A 17,188-nucleotide genomic window follows, 5' to 3' on the forward strand; every position below is an offset into this window, starting at 1 on the left:
TATTGCTGGTACGCTATACCGGATGCGTAGAGCCGGGCCCATCTATACATGGGGTTTGATATCAATTATAATCGTCCGGTCGAGTGTACGCACCCTGAGGCTGGCTGGTGTTTCATGGTGGACGTGCCCATGCGTAACGCAACCCTCTCCCACAGAGGTACTCTCATGTTTTGCTGTTGCAACTTCGGTGGTAGGCCGCAGTAATCACAGCAGCGCGGAATGGGGTAAACTGGGAGTAGTAATTGTTGCGTACCGCCATCACCACTATTCTTGTCAGCGACAACACCGGTATATCTAGGAGACCTATCATTTAGCTGTGGCGGTCGGTGTGAGGTGGTCGTTATACTACTTAATTGTTGGCGATATTAACTATCGAAGGAACAGTTGCGCGATCTGAACCCAACGATTGCAACATTCTTTCATCGGTCTCGGCGCGAGCTACTAGAGGTGATCGAAGATGAAGATGTGACAGATAAGAGCTTAGTGTCTGCGTCTAATTATTATGAACGTCTGGTAGGAAGCATATAAACAATGATTGGAGAACTAAATTATAATTAATTCGTTTACATGGGTCTGGATGTTTCTGCTCTCTGTTGTATAAATCTTTTTACTCATAGCAAATAAACACGGTCGTAACTGATACCCGGTGTTATGCAAATTCATGTACCTATTGTTTTTCATTAATTGACATCTATGCTATCATTTAGCATACATTGTAAATTTGTGCATGACTCTCATCGTATGGGTGAACATCTTAAATTAGAAGTTCCATTTTTTTCATGTACATAATTCAATAGTTTAACGATTTTTAGTTGGCATACTTTTTAGTTTGACGCTCAATAGCTGGCTGACATTTTAATTAAAAAGCATCCGTTTGTATGGAAAACCCGGTCTTAAAAAAATTAACAAAAATCTCATTGCTTGCGGAGAAAAAAAAACAGAAAATTTGTGTATGGTAAAACGTGCCAACTAAAAAGCACATACTCAATAGTTCGGAGGGAATCGAAGTTCAACCAGTGAGTTCGTACTGTATTCAAAAATTGGAATAACTGACGAAATGTATCCCACACATAAAATACCGTATGCATACCGTAAAATACTCAAATGTCGAAAATTAGGGCTGAATTCTTGTCCTTCCAGATTTATAAGTGCAATGAATCAGTACAGTTTCTACTGTACAGCAGTTCGTAAAAGACGATGGAACTCGAAACAGATGGCGATGCCGTTTTTCTTTACAAACCTAGGTTTTGACCTGGACAGTTTCGGTGCCTTCACAGAAATCGATGCTGTGGGATCGTTGAAAAGAAAATGGTGATAAGTTGTAGGCTTTTGTATGGATGACTAATTTTCTTCGAAAATCCCTTAGAAAATCTCCTGCTGGAAACATTAGCTACGATTGGACAGCTTGGGTGGTATTCAGCATTTTGCGTTGTGTGTTGGATTTTTTTTCATTCTAACGCTGTCCTGACTTGCTTTTGACAATGTATTGAAACAGAAAGATATGATTCTTGCAAACTTTATAATAGAAATGTGTATTATAGTAACCAGCAATGAGCGTAATTTTGATTGTGATGATTGTTAGAGTGATATTTGCATCTAAGAAAGTTACTTATGTATTAGACAAGCGAGCAAAACACAAAAACCTTTTTGCTGTCTGCTCATATTCAACAAGCCATAGCCATTTGTACGTCGTTTTGAAATGCAAAACATGCCCGATACAACTTAATTTGTGGCATTGTATATGCTGATGCTGTACAATTTCAGACGTCGGCTGTACTTGATTTATATGCAAAGGTGTCCACAAACTCCGTACAACATCCAACGATACCAGATTACTTGTACGACCACTGACCACAATAGACGAGCCGACATGCAGTTTCTCGTAGTTTCTGTCTGCAGGTGGTCGTCGTTGATTGCCGTCTCCGTCAATATTCCCTTTACCTCTTCCTCTTATAGGCTTCCGCAGCCGTCATCGTTCCAATATGCCTTCGTTGTGGTCTTTTCTATACCGTTATTACTCTTTCTCTTGAAATTGCGAGATCGAACTCGCCGTACACTCAGCATGGTGAAGTACAAAAGTATTGGCGTTTCCTTTAAGGGTTTGCTTCTCAGTCATTCCCGGCGGATCTCTAGCGGGAAAGTTTCACCAATAGCGCTCCCGGCGGGGTTTCTTCTATTGCTAGATGAAACTCTTCACTTGTCCGTGGACCTGTTCGTTGCTCTGTGTTTATTTGTGTGTGTGGTTGAGGAATTGTGTTTCTTTTTTCTCTCTCCTGGGTTCGTTTTCCCCCTTGTCTGTATTCGTCTTTGAATCAGTCACATCTGACAGCCGCTCTTCCCCGGAGATGTGTATTTTTTTTTGTTGTTTTTGAACGGCATCGTGATAGAAATGTAATTACGAGCTCCAAACGGTAAATAAACTCTAACCCTACCGCCTTGTGCTGATCGCTCTATGCGTCAGTAATTGTCGGACAGGTCTTTGTTGGAAGTTGAGGATCTTTGCACGAGAGGATTTTTGTGCGGATCTGGAGCTGTATCGTTGATTGGGGTTTCCTAATTCTTTGCCATGGCATGGATTGTTGCACCTCACTGGATGGTTGTCGCCATTCGTATTCGAACATCCGACGATGATGGTACACTATATACGATGACTCTAGTGTGAAGCGACGACGACCAAATTTATACCATTGGACTTGGAAGGCGAGGAATGGAAGGTGTTATGTTCGGACGAATACATCGTTACTTAGCTAGTGGTATTGATTTTTTCATCACTGAGATACTTCCATCATTCTTTCGTCTCCAGCAGATTATTGGCTAAAAGCTATAAAGAATGACAATAATAAACCATATCTTCTTCTATTTGGCGTAACGTCCTACGCGGACATGCCGGCCTATACAGGCTTTCGAGACTTAATTCATTACCACGTAGCCGGATAGTCCATCCTTGCTAAGGGGGGACGGTTCATTCTGGGCTTGAACCCATGACGGGCATGTTATTGAGTCGTTCGAGTTGACGACTGTACCACGGGACCCCCCCTAAATAAACAATATATAGTCCGTTGTTTATTTTGGGAGTTTTTTGGACTACAATTTGATAAACCAACTAGGCAATAGGGACCGATTTTGGTTCGCGAATATAGAGTTTGTAAGTGGAAAAGGCAATTTATTCAACTACTACCAACAAAAGCAGGTAAAAACTAGCAAATACAAAATTTATCATTGTTATCAGAAGTCTATAATGAGTAAAGCTAAAAAAAACTGGATATGTAATAGTGGTCGTTTTATTCATGTTCGTTTTGAATTTGATAATATAGGTTGAATAAGAGCTTTATTATAGTTTTCTTCTGTATGCCTATTATTAAGTTGTACATATTAAACACAGTATTAATCTTCAAATCAAATTTCTAGTATCTTAATCCGCTCAGCGATTTAGTTGCAACGATTTTATACAACCTGGTTGCTTGAAAATTTATCGTATGAGGATTTATTACTTCCATAAGGTATTTAGTATGGAAAAAGTGGGGTTTTTAAGCGAGAAATGGCTGCTTTTTTAGGTCACCGGTTTGTTGTGATAAGTTTGCGCTGCAGCATCTCGGTGGGCGAGCCCAGTATTTATCCATGAAGACAGCTTGAGTGTATTTCCTTTCGTATGACTTGTTAAAAGTAATGGTATCCCGTAGGAGCGTCCGCATTAGTATTCACATTGGCCCAGCTCTACGTGAGCGTTTTTTGAAGAGTACTTTAACATCCTTAGCTGTTCGTAGTCCCCCGAGGTCCTTCTTTTAATGGAGATATTTTTTCCGTTCCTGTGTCATACTCTTCCTTTGCTAAAGCATTCTCTTGCACGTTGTAGCATTGATAGTCGGAACAGTTCCTCTAGTTTACTCTACTTCTTTCCTTACCGAACTTTCATTATGCTCTCAGGATCGAAATTGTGTATGCATAACACATTCAGTCGTTGGCCTGTTTTTACATAATTCGGTTTGACCTTCCGGAAGCTGTCTTTTGCTTTGGCTCGGATGTCGTTTGTCCTTCTTTTATTTGTTTGTTGAATTATTTTGAGCAGTATCTCAATTATTAGTACATTTATTTAAAAAAGAAATTTTTTGTTTTCATCGATTTTTGTACAAATGTCTAATTAAATTTTTTTATATGCTTTTCTTTTACAGGTATGTCGATAACCAAAACTCAAATGGCTGTAACGACTTTTTTGATAAAAACTCATCATTCTGTTTTGGGCGAGTAATTTGCAGTATGTAAATGTTTTTTAGTCACAAAACTGAGTATGGTGTCGAATATATACATCGAAATATGAAATATGTATTCTTATTGTTGATATAAACTTTTGGAATGACAGCTGTCGTCTGAAGTCACTTGAATGTATATTCTATCTTGCTACACTGCTTGAATTTGGTAGAATAGCAAAATGCATATATTGTAAACCCAATCGATTGGAAATCATGAACATCAAATCGAATTGAACAGTAGTTTTGTTTTTGTTATTTTTCCATTACGATAATTTCCAAAGCATCGGATTTTGTTGATAAAAATAAATCGAAAATAGCAGCTCCCTTGCATGTGGAAGTGAGAAACTGAACAAGGACGATTGGGATTATATGTTTTTTTTTCTACGGTACGATTGATATTTCACCACCGGGAAGACGTGTTGAATTTTTGCTCATCCATATGAATAAGTGAAATCTCATTTCGTTATCAAAACGGGAGTGCAATGACGATTTCAGTTTGCTGCTTTTATCTCTGTGTATGATCCAGCTATACGCAAGGAAGATGATTTTTTTTCCAGATTCTATTATTCTTCTGACGTTTTCTATCCCTCTGATGTTTGAGAGCGTTTTCAATTTGTGTTTGTACATAATTTATGGTTTTTTGTATGGAGATGCGCGGCAAGCATTGGTAAAACACTTGTTAAATCACGGCAAACATCTAAAACAAAATTCGTAGCAGTCTATTTGCATTGACAAAAGGAACTGATATGTTTTTATACATATAATGGAATCATGATTTAGTTTAAATCATTTTACAGGTATCTAGTTTCAAAAACTAACGCTGTTAAAGCACTGTTTTGTTTAAAACGATGGTCACGATATCACCAGCACCTCATGCGAGAGTACCATATTCCATTAATCAAACTCCAGTTACCATTTCCGACATTCGTACCGACATCCGGTGACAAAACGGCGACACACGTCCAGAGAAGCCGTACAGCCATCCCGCTGGGTATATTTCCATTTCGTTTGGAAGGTGTGAAAGAGATGGAGAAAAAAAGCCTTTCGATTGGGGTAGAAAAGAACAAGGATGATTGATTATCATTACGTTTAATCACTGTCTGTCGGGTGGGCCTCCCGATAGTCGAACAACAAAATGCAAAACGTGAAATGAAAAATTAAAACGATCACACCCCACATGCGTTTAGTTTCAGCACAACGTAACCCGCGCAGTCACTTTGGTAGTTGTTTTCTTCAACATGTTGTCAAACAATGCACGGCGTGAAAAAATCAAATTTATTTTTAAAAATGTGTATGAAATGATTTATTCTTGAAAGTGCTACTTTTTTTTTGAAAATGCCCTTTGTTTTAAATTAGAGTTGAACCAATCCCGGTTTTATAAGTTTTGCATCTGAACATTTAAAAGCAGCCGTATTGGTTCATATATACGTTTTGAGTCAGTTATCACAAATGTTTTGGGTCTGGTTAGTTTAATATATAATTTGGTGAAAAAATGTAGGCAACCTCTAGACCTTCATTATTATCTACGACTTTATGGACTGGTAATTCACGTATTTTTGTTTTATTAGACAACATTGAAAAGATGGACAAAAAAAAAACAAAACATGAAAAAAACAATGAAACACATAAAGAACTAGACATGTTCTGCTTTCGTCGGCTGGTTTTGATTGTGTTTGTCCAGATTTTGAACATATTCATCAGGACATTCCTTGTCGAGTGGAGGAATTCAAATTCTTTTTTTGTGCCATGTGTATTCTTTTCACCTCCTAAGCACTTTAACCGGAGTAGAAATTTTTCATTCAAGAACGGGATGCATTACAATGGTTCTTACCATGCAGGATCGTGCACGCTTGAGTAGTTGACCAGGAAACGAGGACCACCGTGACATAGCCACCGGAAGATGGTTGTCAAATCTGTGGCCTTTTTTTCATTCATCGTCGTTCGTAACACAAACACTCAGATGTTTTTGTGTTCAGTTATTTGACATACCAACCGCTAGAGGAAGTTCCCTCGATTTCGGGACATGGAAAGTACCCGATGCGTCATTTCACAATGAATGGAAACGATTTGAAGTGGATGGAGTTTTTGAAAATGGAATGTGCGGAAGAAGCCACTTTAAGCTAGAAGGGTTAGGCAATTAAACAAAGCCGAATCAAATCCCTTGGCATCAGACAGGTCCGATCTTTGAAGATGTACTGATGGAGCGTTCTTTGAAGTAGTCAAAGCGCTAATAAAATACCAAATCAGTTTGAAATGGTTGGATGGTCGGGGATTTGAATTAGTAATCATTAAACTTCAACGATTATTTCACCTCTAACATAGGCACTTCAGGTACTCTGTTAACATGCTTTACATGTTATATTAGCTCATACAACACATTTGAACCATTACATGTATGTGACGATTTCTGCAGAGACGAGATTTAGTCCGAACCAAGATCTCTACGCTTGCGGGGCCAAGTCGCTATTTGGAAGGAGATAAAAGCGTCAACTTATTTTACATTTATGACTGGTTGTTTCGCTGCTGTTGCTGCCATCATCGGGCTTGCTCTTTTATGGGACTTTTATTAATTCGGCAACTAAGTTTGAGCTGAGCAATCAAAGACATTAGGCTGGGTAGCCGAAGGCGTACGGTGCTTATCCGTCTCACATGCTTCTCAAGATGTGTCAGTTCCACGTTTGCAAACCCTGCGGCATCGCACAAATGCCGGTTAGCGCTAAACAGATCACGAAAATGGAATCTTAATCCCCTGGTGACGCTTTCCGCTCCCCACACAAATGTTGCGGTTGAAACTAACAGTATGGGGGGTAGATTCGCCTGAATTTTTAAAAGAATAGACTTGCGAGTGAAAAAAATAAGCATAAACCAACCACCGCTGGCGGGCCAAATCCGTAAAACGGCGAGCCACTAAACGAATGCCGATGGCAACAAATTAATCCTGAGACAATCTGTGGTCGGTAGTAAGTTAATGCGTGTGTTCCATGCTGCGCCGCTAGTGGGCATAATTTTATTGGCACCACCAACGAGAGCGGCTCTTTTAATATTTACTGGCACTACGAGAAAACCACATTTCGAGGGAGCGATTAAGATTCGTGTTGCGATGGTAGGTGATGTTACTGTTTTTGCGTTGTTAAAAAATATTAACGTTAACAGCCATGGACTATTTCGACCGAGGTCGACCGTTCTTTGCGAATAACAAAAAATAGCCAAGGATTTTTAAATACTTCATCAACTATACAGATCAACACTTTGTATTGAATTACATTCAACATATTTAATCACATTTGAATTGCTCACATATATATGTTGGTTAAGAGGCCTTGTGGCTCTGTTTAAAGATTTCCAATGTGGTAAAATTGTAACATGCATCATTAAATAATATTTCTGTATAAAACCGGCTGAGTTTTTATGTTGAAATTTTGAGCATCCAGTTCTTTGGTATTCACCGTCCGATCGACAAACGATATTTGCCTGCTCGTTTTGTCTGTTATTAGCCCACAGGTTGAATGCGCTCGCGGTGTTTCAACTCGGTTCGGTTTCAGCAACATCAAAAGATCCACTGCCGACAATCGAAGATTTCCTCGTCACGCCATTGTAGAGCCAGCGGAATGACGACGCGTTTATATTTGAAGTAGGTTGCTTGCTGAGAGTGGTAGCGGGAGTACAGGGCCCACGGGTTGGTATAGCGAGTGTGCTTGTAAACGCGTGGTCGTTTTGCCCGCGTCATGATGGAGACGCCGCGGACGTTCAGGAGTTTTTGCCGTGCACGAAGAGAAGACCTTTTGAATGGGCAGGTGTTTTGTGCAGTTCTGATGCATCAAACCAGTTCCACCGGACGTTCACCCACCGACAGCGACTGGGACCCGGGCTCGGCTCTGTCGCCAGTATATAGCGCCGCGCCGGTCAAAAGCTACGCTCGCGCGCGCCGGCATGATATTAATTAATGATTTATGAACCCACCATCACAAACACCATCGCGAAGATGAATACTCGCTGTGCTGCTGCCACTTGAAAGTGCAATACCGAGCACACACCCCACGTTCTGTTCCTTGCCCTTCCCGTCATACCATCGCCGGCTCTGTGTGTTGTGGCCTTCTCTGCAGGTTGTCAACACGCTTGGTTTGTAGTCGTTCGTAGTCTTGATGATTCTGATTGTGCAGTCACTTCAAGGATCATCTATCAAGCGTGGAAAGGAGGCGGCTTTGCTTGTCTTTTGTTATTGTTCGCTTAAGCCTTGCGGCGCCGCCGTTTGTCTCACCGCGAGCGGCACGACGATGGCTCAGGATGTCTCGAATGCTTGGAGCTGGTCTGAATGGGTCCTTGAATGGTGGTATTTTTATTATACCTTTTTTCTATGCATGTTTATTATCGTTCATTGCTTTCTAGATCCACTCGTAAGGCTCTCACAGTGAGAGTGTGTGCGATAGAGAGAGTGCATATAAAAGTTACGATCGTAATTTTTGGAATGCATTACAGTTCAAAGCGCATTAATTACATGAAAGACGCAGGAAATTTAGTATCATATGTATGTTCATACTTTTGGTACAAATGTTATGTCTGAGCAGTTCAACAAGCTTCGAGTAATTTTATTTATGTGTAAACTATGTATGACACAAGCACATGAATCCCAAACCAGTAATTATACTAGGTTCAGGGGAAATGTGTGGAAAGTTTATAACAACAACGCACCTGATTTATTCACAAAGTATTGCATGATCATTCCATGATCCAACTCCTGCTATTCTGAACCATTTTTTTCATTATTCCGATAGAAACTCCTTACTACCGAACTAAACAGAAGAATAGAAAGATTCCACGTTAATGGATACTCCCGTACCCGTATTGATAAGCAATGATGACAGCATTTGCCAGAGCATTTGCTTAATAAATCATTGTCAGTAGACTGCAAACAGTAAAACCCTGCGATAGTTACATCAACATCAAGTGAGAAAACATTGATTGTAACCCTGCGACTTAATTATCTTAATGCATTTGCTCCCGATTGCAACCATTATTTTGTGCCAAATGAAGCCAACAATTAGAAGGAGCAAAACAAACCATTTTCTACACCGCCGAAGAATCGAAGAATCTCTTTTCCTGCATTTCATAATTTTTGTCATATGCTGTGTTATACAGTGTGTATCTGTATCTCCGTAACGTTGCCTTGATGAATTATAAAAGTTTTTTTTTTTCAAAGAAATGACTAGGATTGCTTTTTATCAAAATTTCAGATGCATTATTTTATAAATTGTTCACGTTTCCAAATTGTGATGATTGTTGTGACTGTGAAACCTTTCTAGCAAGGTGTGTATATGAATAGCTCAACAGTTATTTTTATCAGTGCAAAAAGATGGTTACAAAACCATGTCTCACATTTATGAGATCAGGTTGACACGGTGTGGACATCATCGTTCATTTACAAACTTTATCTTTGGGGTCCGATTTCACCGTAATGTGACAGTAATTAGCAATACCAGGTGCCGACAAAATAAAGGGCGAGAGTTTTCCATCACGAAAGTAAAGGCTAAAAAAGGCATATAAAATGCAACCAAAAGGTGGTGGCTCCTCAGGTGTCCTTTTGGGGCCGAACGGACACCGCAGAGTGTTGCAGAATCAATTTAAACTCAATCTCGCTTCCATTATCATTCATCGTTCTGGTACCATTAACGTCCAACTGGACGTTCGTGCTTTGTGTGTGTGTGTATGTTTGTGTGTTGAGCGCACTTGTATTGCCGAAAATGCATCTCATATTTCATGTCCAGTTAAAATTAAATACTTTCTTTTTTCGCGTTCATGTTGGAGCACATGAGTTGTGTGCTGTGTGTTAGCGTATGTGCGAGTGTGTGTGTTTTTTTCGTTTAAAAACTTGCCCAGGCAAAGGAGATGATGTGCGATTTTCAATTAACCTTGTTATGAGGAACCATTTTTTTAGTCGCAAAAAAACACTAATACTTCCCTTTTATGAGGGGCAACAATTTTGGATGGCGAACACAGCATAGAGAGATTAATGTTGCTGTTTCTTTTTGTAATAATGTGTTATTTATGTGGTAATTCTTTTTTGCAGCAAAGGATACACAACGTTCAACAGAATGTTGTCGCTTAATTTTTATATTATAGTTTTGTAGTGTGCTTTCAATTTAATCCGATCGAATTGACAATAGTCGAAGTTATAGATATTTGAAGTCAAATTAAAAGTATCAGGTTTGATAGCACAAATAATATATCTTTTGTAAAGAAATTGTAGTATTAATACTGAGAAATTGTAGTATCTACTACTGGTATTTCTCGAAAAATATTTTCCTTATATGAACTTCTTGTTTTTGTGTTGTATATCTGGAGTGATCTCTATTTCCATCCAATATCTTTGTCTCACTTTCTCCAGCTGGGAAGTTGCAAACATTTTATTTTTATAGCCTGCTCACGACCCAGACCACTGCTGCCGCTATTGTTCATTTGGAAATGACATTTTCGTGGCGATAACGATGCACGCCAATGGTTGGATATAGGGATATTGTGATGATGCCTTACCAACGACTGGACGATCCATTCCTACGATACAGCGACAACGATTGCTCGGTATCGTCAACCGTCCGTCCTCCTATGGTAGAGAGCTCGCCCCGGTGTGGTGTGTACGACGCGCTTGAAAACCGAAGCGACGATGATGAAACGTTACGGTGAAATTCCATCACGATCGGCCAATAAAGAAAGCCGAAAACAGGCACAGAAATACTGTTACACTCTTCCCGAGGCGCGGGTTTTGTAAAAAGCGTGTGAAGCCAAGCGTGCGGTGCCGCAAACTATCCTTATTGGGTAACAATTCAACTGGTCGGCGTGAATCTGTAGCGCGACGTGATTTGATCGAATCTGGCCAGTTTGGAATGACACCACAACTGACAACAAGACCCTGGTACCATCATCAGCATCATCATCATTACCATCATCGTGAGGGCAGTCGAGAAGAGAGTCGTGAGGATAGAATCACTTCCGCTTACCGTTGACCGGCGCGACAGCCTATCGTTTCGGCAATAGTAGTCATGCAGAAGATGTGTGGCGCCTATTGTTTTCACTTATGGGGGGTTTCCTCTTTTTAGCTGATCTTATACCGGCTCCTCGTTAACGTTGGTCTAAAAAAATGTCTTGTCGATCTATTCTAGGCTTGAACCCATGACGAACATGTCATTGAGTGGTTCTAGTTGATGACTGTATCACGGGACGGCCATGAAATATGCCTTAATATTAAAAATCTATACAAATAGATGGAGAGTGGCGAAAGGTACAGGCGTTACTTTAAATTAAAAAAAAGAAGTGTATGAAAAATTGTGTCACACAAGTGTCGTACGTTTTACTGTTTTCATTCCGATTTTCTCCAGCGAGAAACATCAAAACATATCACAAAAGAAAACAACTCATGGGAATGTGCCCTAGCCTTAAAACAGACGTAAATAATACGTTGTTTCACTGAGTGTACTCTCCCGGAATGTTCACCCCCTAAGTATTTAGGAATGTTCTGAAAATCTTGGTCCAGATTTTCTCAAAAAATGTGTGTATTGGAAGTGTCTTGTTTTACTCTTGCTGTCTTACGTACGTGTACTGACATATTTTACAAAGAATACAAGCAATTCGAAATATACACGTTTGTCTGTCGTCCTAATCTCATCGAAATGTTCACTCAAGATGATTAAGGCACACTTTCCATCTAACCAAACGATGATGGTGATGTATGTTATAAGTTCATCGTAGTTTCAAGTGGTAGTTTCACATGCCTTTTAGAAGAGAATGTCTGCATGCCTTGTTGCAGTTGTATTTATATGAAGCGATCATCCCGTGTTATTATCAATGTTTAATATATGCACTCGAAAGCAAAGATCTTTATGCTATGCTTTACTAGGAAAATTATTAATTAGCCTTCTTACAACCGTTAAAAGCCCGTTTCGTTCTCTGGCACTCTGAAATAGCCAACGCACGTTGTTGGACGGCATTAAATCACTGCTACATTCGAACTCGAAAATCACTTGAAATTTAGCCACCATAGTGCATTTGGTTTCGTAATGGTTTTGCTTTCACTTCTTGTTGTCCCACATCATCCCGGCCTCTGCTGCTTGCGGTATGGTGTATGGTGTATGAGGCGGTGTATTGTGCATCTGGCAGCTGCGATCGTTACGGTGTCTCATTCAACGAGTCGATCTCTATCCTATCCCCGCCTGTCACATCCCGTGACACGATTTGCTGCGCCACGAGCACCGCACCAATGTCTGTTTTTCTCTGGTGCCACTTGAATGGGGGGGGGGGGGGGGGGGGGGGGGGCGAAAGCAAAACTTAAAGCGATGGAAGAGCACAGCGTTACTGTTAGCGATCGGGCGACATGGACATCGCATAGAGATGGATACACGCCAAGAGGGCAATTTGAAGCCAAAATATGTTGTTAAACTTTGTTGCACGTACGGTTGGAATAAGAGAAGTCAAAACAAAGTCTATACTTATTTACGATGTCTAGGAATTGGTTTAAATTTCCCAATATACAGTAAATGCTGCATTCAAAAGCCCTGTGGTTTAGTTGTTGAGAATATTTTTGTATAAATTACTTAATTGTCTTGTTGATTTCACTTTGCACTCAACATTTCATTGTGCCTTGGAGTCTACTAAAGCAGACAATCCCACGAAGCACTCGATTGTCACATTCCTCCAGAACTAGCACGTGTGTAAGTGACAGTCTTTTTTTTTTAAATATTCTGGTGTTGCGCCGTTTGGCGCATAATATGCAGCACCTCCCTTCGGCATTCGTATATTGTGTTCCTCTAACTATGGTACTTTATCAAACTGTGTTCACATGTTTTTTTTTGTGTGTTGTTGCGGCATTCTTCAAAGGTAACGTTTCGTTTTTCCTTTTAGTTTTCCTCTCTACCCGCAGTGATGCACTACGAAGGCAGTAGTGGTGTGGAGGTCCGTTCGTAGGATGGAGACGAACCACAAAAATTCACCCGCAAACGACATTTATCGAACCGTGAATGACACGAACGAATGTTGAAACGACTATGCAGCACCGCAAGGCACAGTTGTCTGGTGGTGACACGCTATTAGTTTGTCATAGCATTCCTGCCAGCAGCACCGTGTGGGGTTTGTCGTGAGAAGCCCTGAGTGAATTTTTGTGTTTTTTTTTTTGCTAAATTTTTATAATTCAAGAATAGCGTATGAAACGGCATTTTTCAAACTATCAGCATTAAAAAAAGAGCTCTTCCCCTAACTACTTTACGTGCCATATTAAACTATTTTTCTTCGAAACAAAACATTCCCGATTGAACGAAATCAGACAGCTTACGCGATTTGTAGCCAGCAAACTAAGTCAACCGGAAATCGTTTCACATACTGTTCACGTACAGGCGGCCACGAAAGATGCTGTCAGCAGACAGACATCGTACAAAGCCGGTGCTAATGTGTGTCGGAAGGGTCAGGCCAAAAAACCCCCCTATTGAGTGGATGGACGGTTTTATCGTGTGGCAAAAAATAGATTTTACTCTGTACGTCTGTCTATCAACGGCTCTTATCGTTCGGGAGTGCTCCGTCCGTACGAAAATCAGATTTAATCCTCGGAAATGGAAAAGAGTGTGTTGATGAAGGTGGTGTGTATTTGCTCCAATTTTTGAAAGTGTGAGTGTAGGTGCATGTATGTGTGTGTATGAAAAACTGAACCGTCATGTGGAAATTGCATACCAAAAGGCGAACTTTGCCCAAAAACTTGTTCCCTGTGGGCTGGGGTTGGCCAGTGTACGGTTCAGCAGAAACGCTGTGAAAAACGCTTCTAATCCGCATCGTTAAGCACGCCAATCACGTACACTGAATCGTGCACACAACCAAACACATACACACACACACAAACACAAACACACACACACACACACACACACACACACACACACACACACACACACACACACACACATACAACAGAAGCCATAGCATCCAGAAGGCAATCCGACTCGAGGCACACGGAATCCTGTTCCGGTAGTTTGGTACAGTAGTTCCCTCCAGCCCTCCCAATGGTTATCACCTTGCACGTTGGACCGTGCCACCATATGGAAAGGATTTTATTTTCCTTTCACCACATTTCCCATCCGTTTTCGGTGGGTATGGCCCGTGATTTTGCACGAAGTGATTTAAATTCCAATTTAATCGTTGTTTTTAATTTTCCTATCAACGAGTATGGGAGCAGGTTCGGATTTTAAAATCAATTTATCTGCCCGATTTACTATAGTCGTTTGATTTGGGATACGGCCGTATGTGCTTCTGGACTGCCACAGTGCTTGCGTTTATCGCGTGTGGTATGATAATAGAAACGTAAAATTTGGAATTTCCCACCATCCACTTCCATATTATCCTCTCTCTTGCACTACTGTGATGTGGTTTAGTGGCTGTCGAATATCGGCGGTTTGAGCATCTGGCTGAATGGTGCTGTGCTGAATGGTGGAATTTAATTGAAATTTTAATTAAACAGTCAATCTAAATATGCACTTCATCTCATGCAAATGAGGCAAAAACATTGCATTTCAGTGAATGGAAGCAGCATATTTTTGTAGGAATGGAAATGGAGACGCTAGTGACGGACGATGCACGGTTAGAATAGAGATCTGCCTGGAAAAAGCGAAAACTTTAAATCAATAATTGAACCGTGGGAAGGATCAATCATTTATCGATTCTGTTTTCAATGAATTTTGATGATACAGTAGTTTTTACGTAAAACCAACCAAATATATCAGTTGCATAATTAATATTCAAGATATGTTTCAAAAATCTCAACCTTCTTCGTGTATTAGCTGATGCATACCTTCAAAGAAAACATTTCCATTTGCCGATACGCGCTTGCCACAAATCCGTAAAAATGTGCTGCTCGGCACCATTTAACCCATTTCATCCAAAAGCAAAACAGCAATCTTCAAAGAAAATACTGTAACGGATGTTCCCCACTGGCATTTAACGACAGCTGTCGCTACACAGCGTTTCGGTCGTCGGTTCGCTTGCCTACACGGCCTAGCCTGCACCACCACCACACTCCTGTTTGCTCTCCGGCCCTCTCGGTATGGGAACATCCTTTGCTAAACAGAGCGCCAAGTGTCGTCTTTCGGTGTGCTTTGAAACAACACGGAACAGTAGTGCGCCCATTAACGCGTTTAACAGACGCGCGTCAACTCTTTTGCCCGCGGACGGAGAAGCGCAACAACACATCACCTTAAGATGATGATCACCATCTTCGTCCCAGTTTTCTTTTGCCGTGGAGCAGTCGAAAACCGTCGAAAAGAGCATTCCACGAGCCTGAGTGTGTGTGTCTGTATATACGGCATCTTTTTGAATCAGATCAAAGGAAAGTGCTTTAAGTGTGAAGACATTCCAATCACACACCGCACACCGCTTCTTGTCCTGGTTCCCTTGGCGAAATGGGAAAGAGTGAACATAAAAGGTGAACAAAAATAGGAAACAAATATCCAATTCCGTTGACTCCAATGTATGCGATTTTGAAATCTTCCTTTCATGTGAAAAGGTTTTTGTAGTCGAAAGAAGATGCTCGCGATACTGTTTTATGATGAAATGTGTCCCATTAACGAATGCAAAGCCCCTTGAGCCCTTTACTTCAAGGATGCTTCGTTTCGTTTACACTTTGCTATGAACGTTTGCGTCATCAATCCCCATATTTTACTTTCAGCAGCACGGATCGATCCATAGTTCGAATGTATTGTGAAACAACTGCCACGAACCGACATTTGAGTGTGCTAATGAGTTACTTTTTGTTGTATATTTGTTTTACAGTGCTACAAGAATGCGCCACCGACTCGGAAGAGCTGATCTATCCCGGCCGGGCGCCTTCAGCCTGCAGTGCACCACCCGACCTACTGCTAACTAGTGATCGCGAGCAAATGCTTAAAGTGAAATCATCCGCAAGCACCGGTTCTGGCACTGGCCAGACGAAAACATCCTTCCAGCATAGTCATCACCATCATCATCATGGACATCATCATCAGTCACCGTCTGCGAATGGACATAATCATTCAGGCACGTCCCACCAGCAGCAGCAGCACCACCATCACAAATCACAGAAAGATGCCTTCCGGAAGTGCACCAACGGGAAGGCGGGAGGCGGCAATGCAGCGGCCGGTGGGGCGTCCGGTGCAGGAGCTTCTAACACAATCAACACCACCGCCGCCACTATTCGAAGTGATCCAGATCGGGTGCGATTAGAGGTAGGTCGAACGCTTTGTACCCTTTTTTTAGTCCATAAATGATCATTGCCGGCCCGGTCTGGTCATGGGCCGGTCTGGTGGTACAGTCGTCAACTCGCACGACGTAACAACACGCCCGTCATGGGTTTAAGCCCCGAATAGACCGTGCCCCCATACGTAGGACTGACTATGGTAACAATCCTGCTATGGTAACAATAAGTCACGGAAAGCCAAGCTCACTTCACTAGTGGGTTCAAGCAGGCCTTGACCGACAGCGGTTGTTGTGCCAAACAAGAAGAAGAAATGATCATTTAAAAAAATCTAATCACGCCCAGATGGGTTGTTCATTGGGTATATACATGTTAATCATGCATGAGCCGTGAAAGACAGTACATATGTGAACGAAACATAGTCTTTTGTTCTTATTAACCTGCTCATAATTAGGTGAAGATGTTTGACAGCTACCTATACTATGTTCAACAATAATTAATGTGTAGCGAATCTCTAGGATTTCTTGAGAGCAATAGAAAAATACGCCAGGCAATGCTGCTGAGTGTTGTTAATGTGTTTATTGCATGTTCGAAAGAAGATAAGATTTCTATTATAAATATTGAAATTTCCTAAAGGATCGAAACGTTGTTGCCTGTCACTAGGGGTCAGCTTAAAATCAACCATCAACAAATACTGAGAATAACCTGCTGCCAGTGGTACCATAAAATTGCTAACCACTTATCA

General features: G+C 41.0%; 1 protein-coding gene across 1 annotated transcript in view; it reads left to right on the forward strand.

Moving 5' to 3' along the window:
* LOC121596439 (protein naked cuticle homolog) overlaps positions 1 to 17,188 on the forward strand; it is a 45,856-nt gene that overhangs the window by 17,989 nt on the left and 10,679 nt on the right. The window contains exon 2 of the mRNA XM_041921395.1: positions 16,044 to 16,474. Coding sequence (XP_041777329.1) covers positions 16,044 to 16,474 — 431 coding nt within the window. The remainder of the gene's footprint in view (positions 1 to 16,043; positions 16,475 to 17,188) is intronic.

This window comes from Anopheles merus, chromosome 3R (assembly GCF_017562075.2).
Source record: "Anopheles merus strain MAF chromosome 3R, AmerM5.1, whole genome shotgun sequence".
Classification (NCBI taxonomy): Eukaryota; Metazoa; Arthropoda; class Insecta; order Diptera; family Culicidae; genus Anopheles; species Anopheles merus.